Here is a 26,882-nt window from a genome sequence, read left to right on the forward strand (position 1 = left end):
ATGTTTTTATTGTTTTTAAAATTCAAACAAATCACTTACCTAATTAAACATTTGTGCAACCCCCCCTTCCCTCCCCCCTCCCCCGACTTCCCAGAAGAAAAACAGGGTATAGGTTTTACCAAACATACGCTAAAATATGCTAAATTAATGCAAGACCTTAAAACTCCCTAGACCCCTTAACTCCCCTTCTACAGATTATTCATCAACCTCCCTTTAAACACAAAATAACATATAATCCTTTAGCCCTAAGAACTTTTTTTAAAAAAACCAATAACAAACACTAGTAGATAATACATACTTAATCATTTGGCTATTCCTCCTGCTTTTGTTCTCAATATTCAAATATTTTTAACAATAACTAAACCTTAATTAATCATTAATTGAACTCTCAATTCATTTAGTTAATCATTGTAGTTAATCATTAATACATCAATAATTAGACCAGAAAAAAATAATCTTCCATTCTTCCTTTCTTTCTGTATTTTTTCCAATCTTTCTTCCTCCCACCTTCTTTTATTTTGAGGAGGTTTTGAATTTTAACTGGGGGTTGATGTATCTTTAAGACTTGTCCCTTTCTCAAAACCATTTCCTCTGGTTTAGAGCCCCCATATCGACTCTTCTTGCTTGTTTAGACAGTCAGTTCATAGAACAAAGAATTAACTCGATCAGTTTGCAAAGAAAAATCCAGTTGCTGCATTTCAATTAATTGTGTGAAAGCCTCTGCCAAATCCTCCGAAACCTCGTAGAGCTGATCAGTTTCTTCTTCTTTCTGCTCCAAATTATATTTTTGAAAAGTTCTGCCAGTTAATTCCAAAAGGGCAGGAAGAAGGTTTGAAGATTCTTGAGGGTCAGCCAGTTCCAGCTTCTCTGTCTTGATCAAAATGTCTCCTACATTGTCATTATGCTTTCCTTCAAAAACATCCTCAGTTGCTTTTTTTATCCTCCACCAGTTCTGTAAGTTTTTGTTCCATGATTGCTGTAAAGTTATTAATAATTTCAATTTGGTTATTCATGGCTTCCTTTATAAATTCTGCAAGGTCTCTAAAAAAAGCCTCCTGGCTCTGTGTTTCAGTTCTCTGTGTCATTTCTAATGCCATTAAAGAGCCTCCACTTTCAGAAACTCCTTCCTTGGAAGCCATATTATTTTAAAAGAATTTTTCTTTTCACAGCCATAAAGTCTCTCAAACAGCTTTCTCAGATTTATTTGTAGTTTATCAAGCAAGATAGTCTTTTCTAGACCCAGCTCTCAAATCCAGCAGTTTAAATCCAGTCTCTGAGCACAAATCTGTTAACAAGCACTTTCATTTCCAACTTTCACTTTCACACCCACAACAAAGACCCATTTCCAGCTCCAGCTCAGCAAAATCAAATAGAAACAATGTATCCCAGGAGTTACCCATATACTTGCAAAAGCTTGTTCTCCTGCTTCCATTCTGTCTGCTTTTTGAAATCAATTAATCTTCTTCTTGGCAGCAGAGTCGGTCCCCGGTGTCTGGCTCCATTTAAACGGAGTCGCCACGGATCCGGAGCTTCAGTGGGCTGAACGGGGAGCTCTCACCCTCCAAGCCCTTGGAATTACTCCAGGGGCTCCCGGGGAGCTCTACCCTCGCCCACCGGCTCTCCTCTCCTTCTTCTCCCGAAGGAGAGGTTTTTAAGCCGTCTGACAGCTGATTAGCGCTGTCAGAACGGCTCGAACGGAATCACGGGGCTGGCGGTCCAAGAAGACCGTCCGCGACGCCAGGTGGTGCCAACCGGAAGCCTTGTTTGGTCTAGTTGTTAAGGTACCAGGCTAGAAAATAGTGAGTTCTAGTTCTGCTTTAGGCATGAAAGTCAGCTGGGTGATTTTGGGCCAATCATTCTTGCTCATCCCAACTCATCTATTGTGGGGGAAAATAGAAAGAGGAAGGAATATTAGATATGTTTGTCACCTTGAGTTATTTATAAAAATAATAAAGGTGAGATTAACAATATTTCAAAAATTGAGTTACAGTATATTAAAAGCTTGATTAAGAGATAAGATGATATAACCTTTATTGTCACTTTTTCTGTGTACACACTGAAACGTATTAAAAATGAAATTCTGATGCCTGTTCTAAAAAGAATGTGTATGTGTGTTTTGGATGTATGTGTAAGTATGTATGTATAATATACATATGAAAGTTATCTTTTTATTATTTCTTGTATGTGATGAGGAAGAAGTTATATTTGATTTATTACTTGTTTTACAAATTCTGCATGACATAAACATTTGACAGGTGTAACGTCAGTGAAGGGCCTGTGATGACTCTAACTGTAGGTTTTAAGAGTAATTTAAGGTGATCTTTGTGCCAGAGCAATAATAGCTTTTTTATGAAAATGCTCTCATATTACTCATAAGAAGTAATTTATAACTTAGCAAGTAAAAGCTACTAGTTAGTTATTTTTATTACAATGCCATCAGAAATAAGATACAATCCAAATTAAGCAACTGTGACTTAAATTTAGAACTTTACTGATTGGCTTCCTTACTTGCTTTTTTTTTTTTTTACAGCATAGTATAAAAATTATTTTACATACAAATATATCAAACAAATGCATCACTCAAGTGCTGCAGAGGGTAGTTTTGTAGTTCACAAGAGACTCTAGAATTCCTACAATAGAGAAATAAATGAAAATGTCTGGTGCTTCTAAATCGGTAGCCTAGTGAAGCAGAAAAATACTTTTAAGGTTAAACCAAAAACAAAACCAAGTTCTCTCTCAGCCAATTACTTCCTAAAATTCTTGGTTGCCAAGCAGTTAAGACAGTCAGTGAAGATTTGTACAGAACACGTGTGTTCATTTCTGTAGAATGCCAATATTCCATGGCATGCAATTTGAAAAACATTACTTTAGCCATTCCCAAATCATCAAATCATTCAAAATAGTTTATAACCAGTTTTTTGTTTTGTTTTTTATTCTTTCTTTGTATCATATGAAAGAGTTTCTGGGTTTTAGGTCAAAGGAAACTAAGTGTCAAAGGATATAGTGAAAGGGTAGAAAACTGGTTTCATTAACAGTTTTTGTCACTTTACATCCCTTTGCATTCTTTCATCCTAATAGATGGTTGGCAATTAGGTGGAAGTACACATTCTTAACACTTGGAGTTCCCACCATTTCTTGTCAATCTTAATACTTGTATGTAATTCTTGGTTATGCAGAATTACTTTTGAGGGGAGTTAATCTTTTTTCCTATAAATTAAAAAACTTAATACAGTTTACAGCAAAATAGTGTAAGCTGCACTTCTTTATTAGGTTTATATTTGCTGCTCCTGCAAATAATAATTTAATAATAATTTTTTAATCAGAAAGTATGCTTAGAATGAGGACCAAAGGTATCTGAATAATTTTCAGTTGCCTAAGAACAAACAGATTATAAAAATATAGGAATGCTGGGGAAACTAAAATACCGAACTTTGGATAGTTTTCAGATTAGTGAAAATGAAATAGCTGCTGCCACCTAAGCATATTATAGCATATGCATGATTGTAATGAACAGGTTCCTTTCAGTGCCCTATATTGGAACAATACATGTACATCTAAATATTCAGATCCTGCTTATAGTATGATGGCAAGCAGAACAGAGGATTCTCCTTAAGTGAGGCAAAGAATAAAACTATGAGCAGAAAGTGTATTTCTACTAGTACAAACTGATTTTCCTGGCATAATACAAGAGGGAAGATTGATGTTCTCGCAGTTGTCCTTAGATGAATCTTCTCCTTAGGATCTGTAGATCCCTCTGTTTACAACAAGAAAGTAGGAAAGGGCAGCAGGAACGATCAAAAGACAAAATCCTTTTGTGGAACATTGGATTCCACCTAATTCTTTCAGATATTCAAATATTGTTGGAAATATTTTTAATAATAGAAAAATTACTCTTCTGACAAAAAAATTCACTTGGCAGAAGTATAGCTTTTCATTCCAGCTTAATCAAAATTATTATCTGATTTGGAGTATAATATCTAATTATATGACATGCCTTATCTGTCAGTTTGTAAATGAAACATTTAACATCTATAAAGTCTGGTCTCAAAAATGCCCAAGAGGCTATTAAAATTTCAAGAATTCTTGTTCATAGATCTACTCAAAGTCTAAATAAAGTATACTACCCTCCAGTGGTGGGATTCAGCCAGTTCGCACCCCTTCAAGAGAACCGGTTGTTAACTTTCTGAGCAGTTTGGCAAACTGGTTGATGGAAGAAATCATTAGGGCAGAGCCCCGGTTGTTAAATTACTTGAATCCCACCACTGATACCCTCCCTTTTAATATATCTGTACAGATGAAATGTTTGCTCTGAGTACTATTAAGATGGATTGAGATTATTAATTTGATTGAGCAAAGATTCATTCTACATATAATTTGCCAATCGACCACTTGGCTAGCCTACTTCACACCCACAGTATGGTGGACTACTTTTATGTATAATGGTGACATTATTTTTTATTTGTTTGCTATCCTAATCACTTTGTGATTTCTTTTCCTCTAGTTGCAGACATTTAATATTGCTAAATCCTGCAGAGAAGTACAGGACTTAACAAATGGTGTAGCCCTGGCATATGTTCTTCATGAAATGTAAGTTATTATTTTTTATTATTGAACGTGTATGCCATCTGATTCCCAACAGTGAAAGTTCAATACAATTAAAAAGAAGAAAAAAGTGACAAGAATGACAGAACAGATAGAATGAAGCAGGGAATCTCAATTCCTTCATCAAAGGTGTAGTTGAAGAGCCAGCTCTTCACTGCTTTTCTAATGAACAGCAAAATAAGGAGAACACCTCATTCCAGAGGGTAGATGATGCTACAGAGAAGATACACTTCTTCCCAATAGATGATATTCTTTAATCAAAGGAACTAGAATGTGCCAGTGCTGAATCAGTCGGCTAGATACTATGGGAGACAAGTAGTCCATCGGGTAACTATGCTAAATGCCAAGTAGAGCTGTATAGGTATCAGCCAATTACCTTGACCCAGAAACAGACTGGCAACTAGTGCATCTCATGAAGCAGAGGTATTACATAGGCATACTGAGGCATACTGGGTGGGCAAGCTGGAAGTGGGCTTTTTCAGGCCAAACAGGGAGCTAAATCTTGAACAAAACACGAGAGATAGCTAGAAGTGAACCCTCTGTCAATCATAACGTTATTACTTATTTTGTTTTAGTCATGGGGGATGCACACATTCATTTAACACTTTTAAGGGCTTTGTGCGTTGCAAAGTTTGACAACTGAATCTGAATCATTTTAAATTATCTGAATTATATTAATGTATGGACTCAGTTAAATGAAAATAGACTTCCGAGAGGCTGTTAATTATTTAAAAGAATTATTAAATTAATATCATACATTACCATATTGAAAATATCATGCGTTATCATATTATTCTATGGGAAAACAAATAGGAAGAAAGTGACTATTGCAGAAATTGGGCCACCGTAGGAGACTGGGAAGATGGAGGAGATATGAGGATGCTCAGATCACTTGTAAAAGTACAAAACAATGTTTAAAAACATATATAGAAAACCCTGTAGACTATCATTCTATACAGTAAAAGCTGTACATAGTTACTAACTTTACAATACCATAAAATATTGGATATCTGTTGAGAAAAAAATAGAAGGAAAGGATGAGAAATAATAGAATTACCGTATTTTACAGAGTATAAGACGCACCTACCTTTTTTGGTGAGGAAAAGAAGAAAAATCTGCCTCTGCCTCTGAGCAATTTTGTCTCATTACAGCAAATAGCCTGCTTTACTTTCAATTTCGTTTTCAGCATAGCTTGATTGGCACAAGGAAAAAAAAATCTGCTCCAGCAATTTACCTCTTTGCTACAAGCAGCAGAGCCCTGCGCAAAACAACTGAGAGCAAATCAGCTGAGAGTCCAATCAACTTGTGCTAATTACGCTGTGCTGAAGCTGAAAGGAGCTGTTTTTTCTTGCTGTTTGCTTGCAAGGAGGTAACTGCTGCGAGGCAGAGGCCAAAGGATGGGGGCCAGTGGGTGGGCAGGGCTACATTCTGTGTATAAGACACCTAAATTTTCACCCCCTTTTAGAGGGGAAAAAGGTGTGTCTTATACTCCAAAAAATACGGTAGCTTCCTAGAGACTCCAAAGTTTATAGTACTATATCCTGAAGAAGGACGTGGCTGGTTAGCTAAATTCCCAGGGAGAAACATTCCTTGCTGTGGAGGAAAATAGGAGATTCTACTTGTAGTTAAATTTAAATTGCAAGTTGGATAAAAGATACTCCTTTAATACTCTTCAAGGTTTTTGTCACTTCATAGCTATTCTGGGGTGCATATAGTAGAAAGCCACGTGTGCTTGTCACCACTCCCATTTTCAGAAGCATCCCCTAAACTGCAGAGCACTATATCACTAGATACAGTCCAATTTGCTTTGCCATCTAAGACCATTAATAACAACAACAACAACAACAACAACAACAAAACTCGGAGCATCATATATTTTAAGAAGATACTTGGTTAATACCTAGGACTCTGGCAGCAACCCGTATCAACCATTAGCACCAGTCACTCGTATTTGTGATACATTTTTAAATGTTCAGTTGACTGAGTTTCATGTTTAATGAATAAAAGAGATGATGATGATGATAATGATAATGATAATGATAATGATAATGATAATAATAATAATAATAATAATAATAATAATAATAATAATAATAATAATAGAGACTGATTTTATTTCAGTGATCCTGCCTGGTTTGACAAAGCTTGGCTAAGCCGTATTAAAGAAGATGCTGGTGAAAGCTGGAGAATAAAGGTATTGGAATACCTTATCAATACATAACAATATTTACATAGGTTATAATGCTGAAGTTAAAAATACAAATAAACATTGTTTAGATTATTTAATATTGCTTATTTGTGATTCAGAGGATTCCTAGACCAAACATGCCACATGTATCTTTCTATTTAAAACTTCTTTATATCCTTGAGAAAGATCCCAGATTGGTTTGGAGAGTACATGAACAGTAAACATAGAAGTACCAGATTGTGCATGGGTTTTTGTTTTTCCTATAGATCAGGTTGCTGAATTATTTTGAGGCTATGGGTTCAAGTAATAACCATGACATATGTTGATAATGCATCTGAAATCCCTAGATCAGACCTGGACATTTTACAGACATCCAGCCCTTTGGTTGTCCCTGTCCAGCTTGAGTGAGGTCAGTCAGAAATTAAACAGGACTTTACTGCCAGAAGTACCAATGAGGGGAAAGGTTCCTTGCCCTCTCTCACACTTCAGAAAGTGGGTAGACTGATCCCCTCCTATGGCCATTGGAAGCCTGGTAGTCTGATCCCTCCAAGCCATGTATGCAATACAATTGCATTGCTTTTATTTTGAAGGCAGTTGCTATTTTTTTTCAAATTACATCTGGATCTTCACAGGCCTATTTGGCCCTCCAGAGCAGTTAATTGCCCACTCATGCCTTAGATTACATTACCATAGAACAAGTTTCAATATAATGTTTCATAATATAAAGGATCACAAATAAAGTACCTCTTTTTCTGACAATTGGAGCAATTCTGTGATTTTTTTTGAAGCTCACAATGCTGCTTTCAGAAGTTGCATCTATCTTTCTCCGCATGTGAGTGCATTCATAGCTATTTTGCTTCTTTTTTTTAATATTGAATTCTGTTTTATGTACACATTTGGGTTCATAAATTTACATTGTTTACTATAAACAGATTGAAGTATCTAATAACACCAATTATAAACAACGTATAAAATCTTTTTACAAAATATAGCAAAGGTTTCCTTGAACCCTGACTGCAGTATATCAACGAATTCAACCAACTAGGGGATCAACACCTAAATGACATTGAGCAAGCATTTTATTTGAAAGGTGACTTAGATGGCTTTACCTAACATTATTTTTCCATCACAGTTTTACCTCCTATACATCTCCTGAAAGACAACTTGAGTGAGGAATAAAGAGATGGGAAAATGACACCATAGACCAGTGATGGCTAACTTTTGCCATTGCGTTCCAAAAGCGTGGGGAGCGTGGGGGCCTCTGGAGCATGGGGAGAGCAAAAGATGGGCCTTCCCCACACACCCTCCCCAGGCCTTCCGGAGGCAGGAAACAACCTGTTTCCCTACTTCTGGGTGGCCCAGAAAGGAGCTGAGCTCACATGCCCACCGATATGGCTCTGTGTGCCACTTGTGGCACGTGTGCCATAGGTTCGCCATCATAGCCATAGACCAGTGTTTCCCAAACTTGGGAACTTTAAGAAGTGTGGACTTCAACTCCCAGAATTCCCCATCCAGCATGGCTGGCTGTGGGATTTTGGGAGTTGAAGTCCATACATCTTGAAGTTCCCAAGTTTGGGAAACACTGCCATAGACCATAGAATTTTTTAATTTGAAAGTTTGAACAAAATATAAAACAATTCAATATTTTCCCTAATAAATCAAATAAGGTTTTCCATTCTAAAGCAGACAAAAAAGTTTAGGGCTGAGCATCTGCTTGCTCTATGAAAGCATTGTGTTACATTTTGGTTTTTACTTTATTCCCTCTGCTTGGATTTATCACATCTGTAAAGCTAAGTTTTCTTTTGGCAGAGGTCGATTTTGTTAGAATGATGGTATTTTAAGTGGTATATTGCATTTGGTACGGTATGTGCAACTAATATGATTATATTTATAGGAGTTAAATTTGTTGAGTAAAGACTGCATTTCAGAATGTTAATTATAACTCAAATATATGAAAATAATGTATTCTCACTCAATTGTCATTTTAAATATTTTAGGCTAGCAATTTGAAGAAGGTTCTTCAAGGAATTATGGATTATTATCATGAGGTATGAAAAACCATAACAATCCGTAAAATATGCAATTTCTTCTCTATAATTTTAGTTATAAATCTCAGTTTACAGAATATTTTATCTATTATTTTCATGTCTAGTATGCATGTAAAACCTATGTGGATGAGCTTAACTTTGATATTCTATTACTAGTATTTTATTCCATGCTTTATAAGCAAATGCATTTATTAGAAAAGGAAAATATTTTTAGAAAGTATTTTTGTTTTCCCATCTATTCCAACTTTAGGTGCTATGTTGTAATGATCAGTATTCAGTTTTTTAAAGAAAAAGTTCAGTTGCAGTACTGATTACTGGTGAATTTCAGTAAATGTAACATTCATGTGAGATAACATGAATGAAGAAATGCCCTCTGATATAAAAAAAATTCCTAAAAACTTAAGGTTTACTCTCCTTCCAAAGTATTCTAACTCAGTTTGTTTCTTCAGGGAAGTGTATTGAGTAAAGAGTTGGAATAGGACCAAGGAGTCTCAGCCTATCAGATATTGAGGCTCTGTGGGTGACTTTGGGCAAGTGACAATCTCTTGAACCAACCTGTCCCGACAGGGTGGTTGCTGTAAAAGAGGGAAAAAAATAACTGCCTGTAATGTGAGCCCTCAGAGGAGGAAAGCTAGGATATAAATTCAACAACAAAGCCCCCACATTTCATTATAACATTATAACTTCTTCTTCTTTTTATAAAAAAATTCTACAGTTCTTGACTCAGCAAATCTCAGAAGATCTTCTTCCTGATTTAAACCAAATCTCTGAACATTCTAATCCAGTAGAGCTTGGCAGGTTATTGCAGCTCATTTTAGGCTGTGCAGTCAACTGTGAAAAGAAGCAAGGTAAATGTCCTCTTCTGAATAAACAGCTCAATTTGTCTTTTATATCAACGAAACCAAAATATTAACTCTTTCATTTCTGGGTGAAGCAAAGTAAAAAAAACAATGTAGTATTTAGATTGTCTAAATATTTAGATATTTAGGCTTGAGAGGTGATCTCAAGCATGTTTTTGGAAGGCATGTAATACATGAAGCAAAATAAATACATTGCTAATGTAGAAATTTTGGTTAATGTTTTTAAGATGCATTGTTGCCTAATCATTGCCTAAGCAAGAGAAAGCCAGGCAAGGAAACAAAGTGAATCCCTTCTGGTTCACTCCAACAAGAGAAGCATTAGTACTGTATTCAAGTGATTGGTAGCTTGTACTTGAAGTATTTGGGGAGATGATGTGTCTGCATATTTATAGCCATGTTGTCCAGTCACACACACTGCAATCCTTCATGTATTCTTAGTGAATTCCTTTTGAAAATTAACTAAACCTGTTTAGAACCAAAAGCACAGCTAACCTTGGCTGTATTAGCATGCCATACAAATGTATGGTTTAGTATAACTTGACAGCAGTGTATTTCTGGTTTATGCGCTCCCCTCTCCTATCAGGAAGCAGAATCCTATCCAATTGGCAGATATTGTCCATCAGCAGATGGATATTGTTGGCTGCAATGCAAAGTATGTTGCTTAAGATCTTCAGTCTATCGCAGTAATGCAGAACTGCAGAATGCAAGATACTGTAGCTAAGATTCAACTACAGAGAGGACTTCAGAAATGAACTCAAGACAAGGCTGTCCATTTACATGTAACATGTCCTGGGTCTTCATTGGTTGTGTGGGATATTTAAAAACAACTCTTTCTTTGTAGAACATATACAAGTTATAATGACACTAGAGGAGTCTGTTCAGCACGTCGTCATGGCTGCTATCCAAGAGGTAAGGAAAAAAAAGAGTTAACTGAAAAATTGGAATTGATTCCTTTTTCAAAAAAAAGGGCTGGAGTTACCTAATGTTGCAGTAAAGATAAAGCAACTAATATTCTTATACAAATATTTGTGATCTCTAGTCTTTCATTATGTATATATCATGTTAGTTTAAATTATGTAATGTTACGTAATTTAATCAAGTTGGCAGTGAAAAGGCTTGTATGAAAAATGTGAAATGTGTATTGAACATGGATTATTTCATATATTTTAAAGAAAATAATATCAGCTAATCTTTTAGTACTATCTCTCACTCTTATGAGCTTGTTTTAGACCATGGGTAATTATGCATTTTTGCCTTAATTTTTTATTGTTGCAGTTAATGAGCAAAGAGATTTTGGGCTTTGTTGCAAGTGATATATCTGGTGATGTGGAGCAACAGGTAAACTGATAATGCTATCTTTTCAGCTTTTAGTAATCTTTTTCTGTAATTTCTGATGAAAGTCTAGTTAATGAATTTATATCACTGTGTGTACTGGGTTGCTACAGAACCTCATAGGACACGAGTATGGAAGAAATATTCTGTTTTGTAATACAGATCACCTAGCTTTTTTCAAATCTATCATAATCCATTCTGTTTGATGGCTCAGCAGTGAAAGAGAGAGAGGAAGAAAAATAAGAGCAAACGTTAAGGGAATTAAGTTAACATCTTCATAGGAGGCTGCCGTGACTACCAATCTCAGTATGACAATAACTCGTCCCAGTTTATATTTCAGAGAGAAGGGGGAACAAGGAGAGAAGGGGCAGTGAGGTGGAAAGATAGGTCAGAGAGAGGCTGGGAGTCCTAAATCTCCATTTTGCAGCAACACAGGTTTAGAAACATATTTAGTAGCTCTGTAGGACAAGTATTTGAGGGAATATATATGTATATATATATATGTATTATATATATATATATAATACATATAATACATAATATATATATATATATATTTACGTATTATATATATACGTATTATATATATATATTATATATATATATATAATATATATATACATATATATACATATACATATACATATATATATATATATATATATATATATATATATATATATATATACACATACACACATATATATATACATACATACATACATACATACATACATACATACATACATATACATACAGGTGAAACTCGAAAAATTAGAATATCGTGCAAAAGTTCATTTATTTCAGTAATGCAACTTAAAAGGTGAAACTAATATATGAGATAGACTCATTACATGTAAAGTGGGATAGATCAAGCCTTGATTTGTCGTAATTTTGATGATTATGGCTTACAGCTCATGAAAACCCCAAATTCACAATCTCAGAAAATTAGAATATTACATGAAATCAATAAAACAAGGATTGTACGTAGAACAATATTGGACCTCTGAAAAGTATAAGCATGCATATGTACTCAGTACATGGTTTGGGCCCCTTTTTCTTCAATTACTGCCTCAGTGCGGTGTGGCATGGATGCTATCAGCCTATGGCACTGCTGAGGTGTTAAGAAAGACCAGGATGCTTCAATAGTGGCCTTCAGCTCTTCTGCATTGTTCAGTCTCATGTCTCTCATCTTTCTCTTGGCAATGCCCCATAGATTCTCTATGGGGTTCAGGTCAGACGAGTTTGCTGGCCAATCAAGCACAGTAATCCCATGGTCATTGAACCAGGTTTTGGTACTTTTGGCAGTGTGGGCAGGTGCTAAGTCCTGCTGGAAAATGAAGTAAGCATCCCCATTAAGCTCATCTGCGGAAGGAAGCATGAAGTGCTCCATGAAATCTCCTGGTAGATGGGTGTGTTGACCCTGGACTTAATGAAGCACAGTGGACCAACACCAGCAGATGACATGCTTCTCCAAATCAACACAGACTGTGGAAACTTCACACTGGGCTTCAAGCATCTTGCAGTGTGTGCCTCTCCATTCTTCCTCCAGACTCTGGGTCCTTGGTTTCCAAATGAGATGCAAAAGTTGCTCTCATCAGAAAAGAGGACTTTGGACCACTGAGCAACAGACCAGTTCTTTTTTTCTTTAGCCCAGGTAAGACGCTTCTGACATTGTTTGTTGTTCAGGAGTGGCTTGACAAGTGGAATACAACATTTGAAGCCATGTCCAGGATCCGTCTGTGTATGGTGGCTCTTGATGCACTGACTCCAGCCTCAGTCCACTCCTTGTGAAAGTCCCCAACACTTTTGAATGGCCTTTTCCTGACAATCCTCTCCAGGCTACAGTCATCCCTGCTGCTTGTGCACTTTTTTCTAACCACACTTTTCCCTTCCACATAACTTTCTATTAATGTGCTTTGATACAGCACTTTGGGAACATCCAACTTCTTCTGCAATTACCTTTTGAGGCTTTCCCCCCTTATGGAGGGTGTCAGTGATGGTTTTCTGCACAACTGTCAGGTCAACAGTCTTTCCCATGATTGTGATTCCTACTGAACCAGACTGATAGACCATTTAAAGGCTCAGAAACCCTTTGCAGGTGTTATGGCTTACTTAGTTGATTAGAGTGGGACACTTTGAGCCTAGAATATTTCACAATATTCTAATTTTCTGAGTTAGTGAATTTGGGGTTTTCATGAGCTGTAAGCCATAATCATCAAAATTATGACAAATCAAGGCTTGAACTATCTCGCTTTGCATGTAATGAGTCTATCTCATGTATTAGTTTCACCTTTTAAGTTGTATTACTGAAATAAATGAACTTTTGCACGATATTCTAATTTTTTGAGTTTCACCTGTATATATATATATATTTCACATTTCACATTTGCATTCTTATATAAATGTTATTTTACTTCTTCGTTTAACTATTAACCTGGAGTGCTGTCCTATGTTCATTAAAGAAAAAAATAGGGAGAAAAAGAAAAGCATTTTAAAACCAAAATAGGGTCTGCTGGTGGCAACAACAGAAGTACATTTTGCAGAGATAGTAATATTTTGATTATTTTAAAGAACAAGAAGATCATAAGAAAGAGGTTCCAAGGACCAGGAAAGTATATGACAGAGACAGATTTGATTATCTAGAAGGTATGATCATTACCAACTTGCCTTCTATTTAATCAACATCCCCCCCCCCGAATACCCATAAGTAAATTTCACATTTACTGGAGATAAGGTCAAGAAATTTGTTTTTCTAAATATTTGAAAATGATCATCTCAACATTTTTAAAGCTGAAAAGAGCAGTGGAAGAACTTAATGAAGTCATAGCAGAAAAAGAAGAATTGAAGCAAAGATGTCAAGAACTAGATTTGCAGGTAACCACATTTTTCCAAGTACATTTTAAAGAAAATGTAATCAATATTTACCTTAAATGCCTAAAATCAAATTGTCTTAAAAACAACATCATCTATGCTGTGATTAAACACTGTGATGTTTTGTTTTCCTATAGTTTATATTAGTTCTGATATTCATCGTGTTATTTATTTTTAGTACTTAGGGACTTTTTTCAATGAAATTAATGTCCAGCAGTCTTTCACTGTTATTTTGAATGTGTTTTATTGCGGATTTTGTTGAAGATTTTTCATCTATAGGTTTAATATACAATGTTTAGAATACTTTTTAAAATATTTAAGATATAAATCTATTGTGAGCTATAAATACTTGTCCCTGACAACAGTTATTAATATAAATTAATATAATGATTCTGAATCTGTATTCATACCTAAAATTGATTGCAGTTCATTTTTACAGTTTAGGAAATCTGAAATATCATTTGGCAAAGATAACATAATATAGTTTAATGCCACTGTACTATACTGAATATGAGTATTTATTTGAAAGTCAAAATATACATACTTCTTGCTTAATCTAATTGTTAATAAATTCATTTGTAAGGTCTCTGTGGCCCATGATATTTTACAAGAATGTAAGAAAGGTAGGTTTATATTTATTTCAGGAAGACATAACCCAAAGAGTACTTTGCATTTTAAATATCAGTGAACTAACATGTGATATGCTGTGATGTTTTGCTGTATTACAATTAACATGGTGGCTTTCACCACAAAAGATACTTAAGGAGCTGTTTTGTTAATATGAGAATCCTTCTTTGATTGTTAATATACTTACAGTATTGTTATGCTCTTACTTTCTAGCTTGTGATATTTTTCAGAAATATTTGCAAAATGCATGAATCTTTTTATCCATTGATCTATAGATGTGATGCTATCTAAATTTTACTTAATGCTACTTGTTTTGCCTCTTGGAATCGCTTTTTACACAACTATTCAGTACTAAGTATTATTATTTCTCAGTTCTCTGCTGTTGTATCTTCAGTTTATAAACTGACCAATATTTTTCTACGTGCTAATGATGTTTCCCTTTTTAATCCCTTTTCTGCTTCTACAGAAATGTGGAAATTTTATTTGAGTGGATTTTGATCTGATTCAACAAGGCAGTTCTTGTGTTCTTAAGTCAGGTGAAGGAAAGGTGTCTTGCTGGATCATTCCAGAATCTACTTGGCTTAGTTCTTATATCATTTAAGACTGTTTTGAAGTTCTTCCCTTATTTGCCACTGCATATAATAGTCTGGAAGACTTTTTCTATGTTGCTTTTGCTTTCTTACTGTGACTGGTAACCTTGATTATATAAGTCCTAAGAAGTTGCAGATTTAGAACGGAAGGGCTGCAAATAGAGGATGGATGTGTTGCTGATAGTTCTATATGTGGATTCACAGAGAGAAGTGCAAGAAAAATATGTATATTGAAATAACAAGAATTTGACTTGTTTTTATTTAGTTGTATATTGTACATGAATGCAATCATTTTGTGCTTATCTGCTAATCTGTGTGTATGTATGCACACACACATACAGACATTTAATTTAGGAAGCAGATAATTTGACTGGGGGCTAATCACTTCTTTTTCTGAGATAAAATCCCTTGTGCAAATATTTGAATGTTAATGATCTTCATGACTTTATAATTCTGAAGTGGATTTTTGATCTTTAGGTGGCTGCCCTTCAAGAAGAAAAATGTAGTTTAATGTCTGAAAATGAGATAATGAATGATCGATTGGATCAGTTAGATGGTTCATTTGATGATACAAACACAGCAGTTGCCAAAAAGTATTTTCATGCACAGTTACAAATAGAACAGTTACAAGAAGAAAATTTCAGGTATGAATTAATGTAACCCAGCCATTTTCTCTATCAATGTTGCAGCTGGAGTTGTTTACTGAAACAAAATAGAAAATATTTCTGAAGTGCTACTTGATGCAAAAAGCTACAGTATACCTTTTGTATATTCCCCATTTTTTATTCTGACCATGTTACATATTTCTGAGGGTTTTTTTTTTTTTTGTAGCTTTTGCAGCACTAGCTATGGTCTATTAGACCTGGAGCTGTCAAAGGCCAGCCTTCTCTTATATTCTCCTGTTCATTTATGACTATTTCTTATCTGTATCCCATAGAGATTCATATTGTTTTCTTCAGTGATTGCACATATTCTGTTGATGCAGTTTCCAGAGAGATCTTTATAAAACTAATATTGTCCATACCATGTGTTGGAATGATGTTATGAACATGTATAAAACATTGGGATTGTTCATACTGGCTATTATGTGAGCATTCTTTTAACTCATACCATCTCCCAGTTGAGTACAGTCCACGCAATCTGCTTAAGCCATGTTTATTCATGGAGTACAAGGTTCTACCTTTTTAGAGAGTGCCAAGACAAATCTTATATAATGGATTCATTACAAAGAAAAGGGCAGTATAACCCCTCATGTCATCACCCAGCCGAATCCACATCTGTAGCGACCTAGCATTTTTAGTCTTTGATTTGTTTAGTCAGCAACCTTGACTAACTGTCAGAAATCAACAAGGGGTCAGTTTCCTCTCCTCTGGTATAAAAGCCCCGAGTTTGCAGTTTTAGTCCCTTAGAAAGCTCTTTCTATTTTATTCTCAAGCATTAGGTTAAGCATTGAGGCTTTTCTCAAGTCAATTCTGTTAGGCCAAACTGGTTTATTAATTATTTGCTCCTTCACCAGTACCAGGTGTCATTGATCAAAGTTATATTCAGTTCATATTTTTCTCCCTACTGTGATATAATACATGTGTAATATACTGCTTTTTATTGTTGTAATCTTTTGTTTTGGTCCTTTGCTTACCTCATCCTGTCTTAATGACAGTATGTACATAATTTTGCATTACTGTATGATTAAGATCTGTAGCCTTCAATTTTATTTAAGAAACTTACATGATCACCTATCTAATTTGCCATAACTCTGGGCAACTTACAGAAACAATGACAAGAACATACAAATAATGAAACCTATATATCTCCCCCCCCCGCTCAAACCCCCCCTGCAATTCTGGGTTCCCTAAAACACCACCCCAGATACTTTTTAAAACAAGAACACAATCTTTGGATTCCAGCCTTAACGTGTTTCACTGCCTGGGGGAAAATCCAGCTTTTAAAAAACTTTTGGAAAACTAGAAGGATGGGTGCCTTCCAGATCTTAGGGAGGTGGAGGGTGTTCCACAAATTTGTATTATGGGGCCAATTCTGAGTTTGCTTTATTTTTTTTTTAAAGGTTGTAATTCATTGCTCTAGATGTTTAATTTTTAATAATGCAGAAACTGTTTACGGTCTTTCTCTTTATTGGTAATAATTTGACATAAAAACTGACATAGAAGTTACAATTTTAAGATTACATTTCATTTACTCCCAATATGCCTGCATATGGGAAATTATACAAATTATAAAACTTTTCCATATATTTTTTATGAATGATACCATAATATTTCATACTAAGGAAGTTGATAGTAACTCCCTTTCTATTAATTTTGTTTTTGAAAAGACTTGAAACTACAAAAGATGATTACCGTGTTCATTGTGAAGAGCTTGAGAAACAACTGATTGAGCTACAGCATCGAAATGATGAACTGACATCTCTGGCAGAAGAGTCCCGGGCTCTGAAGGATGAAATTGACGTTCTTAGGTATACTGAATAAATCTAGTACACTATATTACTATCTCTTTAATATGCAGTATTCTATCATTTGGAGTTTCCAAAGAATATATCAACTCTTTCAGGTGCTGCCCTTCTCTTATTTATTTATCTATCCATCCATCCATCCATCCATCCAGTCTTTCCTGAGAGAGAATGTCTGACCCAAGTCACCCAGCCAATTTTCATGCCTAATGCAGGACTAGAACTCATAGTCTCCTGGCTTTTAGCCTGGTGCCTTAACCACTAGACCAAAGTAAAGTAATACATTGTATATTGTTTCCCTTTGCAGCGAAACCTGTTTTTAATAGTTTAATTAAGAGGATTATTCACAAATGCTATTGTCCTTTACTTAAATTTATATCATTGGTGCAATGAGGTCATTACAGAAATTGCATAAATTACAGGAGAAAGTGGGTGTAGTGTGTTTTATAGTACTGACATCCGCAAAATCGAAGACTCACTGTATTGCCCATCTCAAAGCCTTCCAAATACTCTCATCTCAGGATTCACTGTTACTAGGGACATAGTGGATGTTAATTCTAAGGGAGGCAGACTAACATGTTTGGGAAGCATCAACTTAGTGACGTATGGAAGAGCATTCATTATGACATAATACAATAAATAAAGACTTCCTTCCTTTTTTGCAACATTCAGAACACCCAAGATTCTGCCACTGACTGTCTTTGTTTTTGTTCGTTTGCTTGCTTTTCATTTTTTCCCCTAGGTATTTGGTTCTTTTTCCTAAATAATACAGTAAGTAAAATAAGCCTTGTGCTTCCAACACTTAAAAGTTTTTGTTTTATATTCTCAATATACTTTTTTCTCTTGTAGGTTCTTACAAGTAATACTTAAAATTGTTCTAGAGTAACAAATATTTAATATGGAAATTGCAAATTACTTTTATTTCCATGTCTTATAACTGGTAGCATATGTTCTATAAACTAATACACCAAGATCATCATTCAATCTCTAGCTAAGATACTAATTTTGAATTAAATATTGAAGGAATATTTTAACTCTACTAAACAAACATCCTAATTTTAGTTTTAATAGTATTTCTATATTCACTAATGATAGCCTCTTGAAATGTATGAGACCTCCCTGGGGGAACCTGTGACTATTTTAGGCTTTCCTCCTTCAAACTGATCATGATGGAAGACCTTTGATTCAAAAAGAAAGCCTACCCTGAAGTGGCATGGATCATTGCCTAGTAAAAGTAGAAAATCATTCATGACTGCAGTTGATGCTCCAGTTTTAATTATGTAGAGCTGAAAAGTCCTATTTTGTTTAGTTTATCACACCAGCAATTTGAACCTGAGAGAAAATATTTAATAAGTAGGATCTTACTTTTCTCTTAAGTAAGTATTTGTATTTTGTTGTCAGTTAATGGCTCAAGCATGTGTTTGAAATAACTGAATATGTCATTATTGTAGGACTGTTGCTGATAAAACAAATAAACTCGAGTCGACGGTTGAGGTGTATCGCAAAAAGTTGGAAGACTTGAATGACTTTCGGAGACAGGTGAAAATACTTCAGGAAACAAACATGATGTATATGCATAACACAGTTAGCCTAGAAGAAGAATTAAAGAAAGCAAATGCAGCCCGTTCACAGTTGGAAACTTACAAAAGGCAGGTAAGAAATGTTTCCTTTCATTTTGTTTGAATTTCTGTGTTTTCTTCGTACTATTTCAGTCAAATAAATCTTCACTTTTAGGTCCAAAAAAGCTGAGAATGAAAAGTGACTTCCTCCTTACGTTGTCCTTGCAAACATTTTTATTGTTTATATCAACAGTATTTCATTTATATTTTGTTTGAAATGAGTAAGGTAACCTTATTGGTAGATTTAGCATTACCAGTAACACTGGCATGTCTTCAACTGTGCAGTTAGTTGGAGTAAGAGTAGAATCATGAAAATTAGTGCCATGAAAATAATTCTACAAGACCTACATTCTATTAATTGAATCTGTTGACCTGAATTTCTAAGCATTAAATGATGTATGCTAAAATGAAATGCTTCCGAACAACAGGTAGTCTTTGACTTACAACCACAATTGAGCCCAAAATTTCTGTTGTTAAACAGGGATATTTGTTAAGTGAATTTTGCCCCATTTTATGGCTTTTCTTGCCACAGTTGTTACAGTGAACCACTGCTGTTGTTAAGTTAGTAACATGGTTATTAAGTGAATCTGGCTTTCCCATTGACTTTGCTTGTCAGAAGTTTGCAGAAAGTGATCACATGACCTTGGGACACAGCAACAGTCATAAATATGAACCAGTTGTCAAGCATCCAAATTTTGATCATGTTACCATGACGATGCTGCAAAGGTTGTAAGTGTGAAAAATGGTCATAAGTCACACTTTTCAGTGCTATAGTAACATCGAATGGTCACTAAATGAACTGTTGTAAGCCAAAGACTACTTGTAGTGGATATGTAGTGGGGGAAAATTGATTTCCAGCTAATGCTGAAAAGATCACAGGTTCTCAGGAAGATAATGAAATCCAATATTACAGAAGAATTTATTTCAAATTGCCAAGTTCTGAAACCTTTATTGGTTTTCTTTTTAAATCAGATCCAGGAACATCATAACAAGCTCTCTGAAGAATCCAAAAGAGCAGATGCACTAGCTTTTGAAATGAAACAATTAGAAGAGAAGCATGAAACATTAATTAAAGAGAAAGAGGTGAGGTTTCCATTAATGTGGTGGAAATACAGTTTTCAAAATATTGGGAAGTCAAGATACCTATGTGGATGGTGCAGAGGAAGGGGTTATTTAAAATGTTGAGTCTCGGAAAATCTGCAAAGTAATGATAAATTGTTTTAAGCCAGGGGTGTCAAACTCTATTGTGTTGCGGGTCAGAATGTGACGTATCGCAACATTTTTTGCCTTTGCGGAGCTGGGGTGGGCATGACCTCTGCGGGCCATATTTAACCTGTGGGCTGCCAGTTTGACAGACCTGTTTTAGGCCATCATAGATGTTACCATCCATTATGAAAACTGGTTTATTCTTTTTGAGAATGATGTTCTATGTTCTATAACAAAATCATGTGCTGTTATTAAGAGCTATTCTGGGATGTCATTTTTCAGGTGGAGAAGCAATTAAAGCGCTCATACAATATTAACACAAGTATTTTGATATGCATCTACCATTATCAAATCACTTTTTATTTTCAGAGATTGATAATTCAGCGTGATGCATTGAAAGAGACCAATGAAGAGCTCAGGTATTCACAAATGCAGCAGGATCATATGAACCAAACAGGTACTTAAAAATATATATATTTAGGATTAGTTTTGCTTAGACTCCATGGAAAGTGGCAAGTACAGTAGGGAAAAAATTATAAACTGAAAGTTATTTTGTTTTATGCTATCAGGTGCATCTACTATGAAAAGCCATGAAAATCTTGCTGCTGAAATTCTGCCTGTGGAATTTAGGTAAGAGAAGTAATCACATGTAAAATGAAGTGTGAATTTTATTTGTAATGTCATGTATGTAATATAGAATATCAGACAATATATAAATCCTATATTCATATAAAGATAAAACCCTAAATGTTGGAAAGGGGGATTTCTAATTTGAATCAATTTAGAAAAAATCTATACTCTCAGTTAAAAAGAAAGTAATCAATATAAGAAATACAGCGATAAACATGATTCTGTATCTCTGGTTACAAATGAGACTGGATTTTTACAGATTTCATTATATAGCTTTATAGTGTTGTTTCCTGGTAAGAGCCCATCCAGAGGATCAGATGTGTATCAGCAAAGGAATAAATTGATACTAGGGATTTATTACTTTCTGGAAGAATAAAGCCGGAGTCCATTTCCTTACCATAGCTGTTTCAGCCAATGGGGGTTAGAGGCTGCTTTTGAGGAAGAAGTCTATAATTATGTACTATCTGCTATGTTTTCTTGTTTTCTTGGGCCTTTCTGCTGAAATGAAATTGACACATGACTAGGGCTGCAAGCAGTGTATAATATCACATAGATTGCCAACTGTATTGTAATATACAGTAAGCCCTGTTTTATAATGTTGGGGAGGAAAATGTAGTATTTTGCAAACCATGTCTGCTTTCAATTTTTATTTTAAATCTCAGAGACATGTTCATCCGGCTTCAGCATGAAAACAAGATGCTTCATTTGCAACAAGAAGGATCAGAAAATGAACAAATTGCAGGGCTTCAAGAGAAACTGGAACAAAAAAATCGGATGATAAATGAATTAGAAACTGAAAACAGGTGATTCTCCTTCACATAACATTTATTTAATGCTATTTTTTAAAATAAGAAAAACATGTGAGAGACATAGAATGGGGAATGAAAAATACTGAAGAATAATAGAAAGTACATGGAAAACTGATTGGCTCCACACTGATTGGTGCAACTGGATTGAAAGTGGACTTTCCTACTCGGTCTACTCCTAAGTTGCTTATAAATGCTAAAGAGGGAACACTGTCAAAATGAAGTAGATTGTGATTCACTGGGGAAGAGAGCTGCTTAAAACATAGGGCCAGACAGTTTTGTTGAGTGGAACTCTACTCTCAGTTGCACTTCCCTTTGGTTTCCTCTCGGTTCCTGCATAACAAAGTAGAGGTGTTCCTCACTTACTGACCATTCATTCAGCAACCATTCGAAGTTGTGATGGCACTGAATGAGTCGTGCTTACAACTGCTTACAGCTTCCAACTGTCGCAGTGCCTCAGCAGTCATGCCATTGCTATTGCTTGGCCGCCAGCTCGCAGTTCCGGTGGTGGTTGTGTCCTATGGTTACATAGTTGTTATTTGAGACTTTCCTTGCTTGCTTCCCACAAGTTAAAGTCAATGGAAAAGCCAGCAGAGAAGGTTGTATGTTGCTCTGATAACTCCTCCTGGTCTTCCTGTGCTTGCATCACACTGCACCATCTGTCCCCTTGGCTTTCTGCACTTATGCCATAGCATCCACCCTGCAGCTTCTTATGCTTGGATGTGGTCTGCACCAGCCCTCAAAAAACCCCTCTGGCCTCCCACAATTAATGTGCAGCATACACCAGCCCTCATCCTTCCTCCCCCAAGACATCCCTTTGCTCCTTACCTGGGATTCCTGCCGCTTTCTGCTTAAAGAAAGGTGACGCATTAAAGGTGACGCATGCATCTTACAGTTATAACAGCAACTGGGAATGTCACTAAGCAATGCAGTCAGAGGATGTTGCACTTTATGGCTGTATTACTTAGCGACAACAATCCCAATTCTATTTATTCTAGTAACCTGAGGATTATCTCTTAATTTGTTTAGCAAGGATGAGTACCTCAATATAGAGACAGCCTAGGATGTTCTTGCTGCCAGCTAGAGTATGGGTGTAAATCTTGCAAGAATAACGATTTCATGCTTAAAGACTTAAACTCTATTAATAGTCTTACGTTTAATGTTCATGATAGACTGAACAAGGAGCATTTTGGGGAGCTGCAGCAGCAGATTGAAGACCTTCAAAAGTCCTTGCAGGAGCAAGAGTCCAAGTCAGAAAGAGAAAGGGTAAGTATGACATGGGAATATACAGGTAGTTCCTGGATTGTGTCCATTTGTTCAGTGACTATTCAAAATTATGACATACTGAACAGATGGTATTTACAGTGGGTCCTTGTGCCGTAACTGTGGCAGTGCGTCTGTAGTCAAGTGATTTATGATATTCCCTGCTGGCTTCCCACAAGAGAAGTCAGTGGGGAAGCCAGCAGGAAGTTGGAATTCCAAAAGGTTCTGTTTTCACGACCTCTGCAGTCCTCGCTTAATCATGGCAATCAGGACTGGCAGAATTGCCATTGATAAGTGATGCAGTCATGTGACATTTCACTCTACAACCATAATTTTCATCGCAAGTGGAGGACCACCTATATTCCATAATAAAACATAAAAGTTCCAAATGCTCTGTAATAACTTTAGTGTAAGTTATTACAGAATAAGAATGTGCAGGTGTTTGCAATATGAGGCTTTTCTGTGTGTGACAGCACATGCATCATTTTTTCTAGTTAGAAGACTATTTGTGTCTATGCATACAAGAATCAGTTAACTTTGTTAATGGGATACTTTATTCTACAGAGAAGTAATTCTGACCAATAGTGCTTCATATTTAGGCTGATTAAATTTTGAACCTGAGTTGTCCTTTTGGAATATGGCCTCTGGCCAGATCTAGGATAAAAATGCATATATGAATATATGTATACAAATATGCACAATGAATTCATTTTTCTGAAGAAAGGAATATTCAGGTTTGGTTCCAGTGGGAATTGACAACTTTGATTAACAAGTAGGAAAGCTTGTGCAAGATTTTTGTATGCGTTTATAACTTTATATAAGTCTTTAATCATTCCTTGGTTGTGGGCTATCTTAAATTCAAAGTAAATATTTATTCTGGCTTTTGTATAAATTGCAATTAAAACATGCATTTTACTTAAACACAAACACAAGTACATGACATATTTTAATGTTGAGAGCAATGAGTTCATGAACGACTAAGCAGAGATTTCAAAAAAGGAACCAATGTAATGCATGGCCATTCTTAAAAATCACAGGGCAATGAGGATATGAGAAAAAAACAGACTGAATATAATTTTCCTTGATTTTATCTGACATTGAATAAAGATCCTGAAACATGGTCTGTTCCAGTTATGCAATGAAGTAAGACTCAGTAGTTTTTAATGTTGCTCTGCAGTGGGATTGATCATAATTACCTATGTGTGTGAGTATATGTGTGTGTGATTGTTCATGTGACTTAATAACTTTCTAGTCACTTTTATTTATTATTTGCAGTCCAGTCAACTGAAGCAGAAAATAGCAGCTCATATGTAAGTGATACATTTATATTTCATTGTATGCATGTGAGCAGACATGAAAACAAGACTTTTTTTTTATGACTTACCATATTTAACTAACCTTTTTCCTGGTTTGTAACACCATTGTGGAATTGGAAGAAAATGATGCTTTTATTAGTAGTAAAATATGTATGTAAAGTGGGGTACCATGGACAAGTGGGGTTTTTTGCTGTTGTATGGTCCTCTCTGCTGCCTTCCCAGACATATTGATCTTATAACTCAATAGTGGTGGATTCCCCTTAGGCATTTATCCTCCAAACCTTGAGGCAGAGTCTGGGTTTGTTCAGGAATCCATAGCTGTTAGGCTAATTATGTGCTTCTCACTTATGTTATGACTTTAATTTGTTTTTTAATAGCATTGTATTGGTTTTGTGATGGGATGCTGTGTTTTAGTGTTTCTTATAATTGTAAGGTGAGAAGGTAACATGCAGTTTTTTTATATAAAATAAAATAAGTCAGTTATGTTGCCTTTTAATTAAAAAAAAAGCCATATCCTTTCAGGGAGAAATTAAATGAAGTCCATGATGAACTGCAGAAGAAGGAAGCTCTTCTTGCAGACCTTCAACCAGATTTAAATCAAAATGGTAAAGTGATCTGTTAACTCATTTGATTTTTAAACTATAGGTATACTTTATTCCTATGGCATATATAAACTTTGGAGGACATTAAACTTTCTCTATTTGATGTCTTTTACTACCCAGTATATTGGTAAAATACTGCAAGTATATAAATTGAAGGATATATCCCTTTTTTCTTCGTTCTCAAAAGTCATATTTTATTAAATGCAGTATGTATGATAACTTTGAGCTGTATTTCTGAATACTACAGTGAGTGCAGCTGGTTATAAGGCAAGATGAGGACCTTGTGATCCTTCAGGTGTTTTATTAAAATCCAAATTTTATCGGCATTAATGGGATCACAATATGTAGCCTTAATGGATTACAACAAATTACTGATCATGTAGGCCTTCAGAGCTAACAGTATTCACAGGTTATTGGTTGTTCCAGATCTGGGTATTTATCTCTACTAATTATTACATTGGGTTTTCTATTAATAGCACAAAAAATAAAAGAATTAGAAGCTGCTTTGCATAAGAAAGATGAAGATATGAAATCAATGGAAGAGAGATATAAGATGTATTTAGAAAAAGCAAGAATTGTGAGTATTATTTTCTATAAACCAATGAATTATTTAAGAACTCTTGAACTGGAAAATTGTTCCAATCCCACTTCTACTCTTTAAAAGCTACATTAGTTCTCTATTCCATACTTAAGTTTCCTAATTTAGTTAACTATGTGGCCGTATCTAATTAATCTTTTTTCTTCCGTTCAATTGTGTCTGATTCTTGGAGACTGCCTGGACAAATCCTTGAAGTTTTCTTGGCAAGATTTTTCAGGAATGATTTGCCATTGGTTCCTGGGGCTGAGAAAAAGTAATTGAATCAAAGTCACCCAGCTGGCTTCTTGCCCAAGGCGGGACTAGAACTCACACTCCTGATTTCAAGCCTGATGCTTACAACAAAATGGCTTGCAATTGTTCCTTGTGATCTAAAATAATTAAACAAATAAAGAAACACACTCAAACCCCCAACATTAGCTTACTCTGCTTTTCCAGGAAAGGTTTTATCTCATCGTGGAAAAAAGGAAATAGAATAAAATCTATGGCACTCTGGATTTTTACTTAAATCACTGATAGCTATATCGAAAGAATATATGCACTATATCCATTCCATTTAGATGAAGGATTAATAAGAAATGTTTAATCCCTTCAAACTATGTCATAAGCATCACATACGATAGGCATCAGAAAGCTTTTTCTCAGCTAGACTGAACCCGTAAAAGCAAGAAAAGCAGAGCAAATTTGTTGATGTAAATTAAAGGAAATAGAATCAATAGACTGGAGTTATAGGCTAGACTGGGAGGTTGAAAAAACATTCTGGAAGAAAGAATAGAAGTCACAGTATAAAATTGTTCCAAACGTTTTTAATAAAAATGGCTTGTTCAGTTAGAATAGCAAATTTTAGGCTAGTTGATCGATGTAATTGTTGCATATGTTATTTCTGAGTTGATTTTGTAACAAGAATCACTGTAAACATAATGTATGGTTTTTTTTCTGCAGGTCATAAAAACTTTAGATCCCAAATTAAAACCGGCATCTGCTGAAATAATGTCGCTAAGAAAACTGTTGGCAGAGAAAGACAAAAGAATTGAAACACTTGAGGTATTTTATTTATTTATTCAATTTGTATGCCGCCTATCTTACCATCAGGCAACTGTGTTTTTATATATTTATTGAATGCATACTTACTTTCTGGTCATATGAACACTTAAGGGAATTTACAACAATAGAACAAAATAGAAAACTAAGCAGTAAATCTAAAAGCAATTTTAATATGTTTTCCTTCATTGTTGGCTGGGGAATTCTGGGAGTTGAAGT

General features: G+C 35.2%; 1 protein-coding gene across 1 annotated transcript in view; it reads left to right on the forward strand.

The window, feature by feature from the left end:
* HOOK1 (hook microtubule tethering protein 1) overlaps window positions 1–26,882 on the forward strand; it is a 35,363-nt gene that overhangs the window by 2,904 nt on the left and 5,577 nt on the right. The window contains exons 2-20 of the mRNA XM_034415200.3: window positions 4,502–4,587; window positions 6,724–6,796; window positions 8,788–8,838; window positions 9,554–9,686; window positions 10,540–10,607; window positions 10,974–11,036; window positions 13,824–13,907; window positions 15,599–15,765; window positions 17,451–17,591; window positions 19,037–19,238; window positions 20,177–20,287; window positions 20,780–20,867; window positions 20,980–21,040; window positions 21,703–21,843; window positions 23,019–23,112; window positions 24,385–24,419; window positions 24,948–25,030; window positions 25,504–25,604; window positions 26,565–26,666. Coding sequence (XP_034271091.1) covers window positions 4,502–4,587; window positions 6,724–6,796; window positions 8,788–8,838; window positions 9,554–9,686; window positions 10,540–10,607; window positions 10,974–11,036; window positions 13,824–13,907; window positions 15,599–15,765; window positions 17,451–17,591; window positions 19,037–19,238; window positions 20,177–20,287; window positions 20,780–20,867; window positions 20,980–21,040; window positions 21,703–21,843; window positions 23,019–23,112; window positions 24,385–24,419; window positions 24,948–25,030; window positions 25,504–25,604; window positions 26,565–26,666 — 1,884 coding nt within the window. The remainder of the gene's footprint in view (window positions 1–4,501; window positions 4,588–6,723; window positions 6,797–8,787; window positions 8,839–9,553; window positions 9,687–10,539; window positions 10,608–10,973; window positions 11,037–13,823; window positions 13,908–15,598; window positions 15,766–17,450; window positions 17,592–19,036; window positions 19,239–20,176; window positions 20,288–20,779; window positions 20,868–20,979; window positions 21,041–21,702; window positions 21,844–23,018; window positions 23,113–24,384; window positions 24,420–24,947; window positions 25,031–25,503; window positions 25,605–26,564; window positions 26,667–26,882) is intronic.

This window comes from Pantherophis guttatus, chromosome 3, assembly GCF_059756535.1.
Source record: "Pantherophis guttatus breed Tessera chromosome 3, ASM5975653v1, whole genome shotgun sequence".
Classification (NCBI taxonomy): domain Eukaryota; kingdom Metazoa; phylum Chordata; class Lepidosauria; order Squamata; family Colubridae; genus Pantherophis; species Pantherophis guttatus.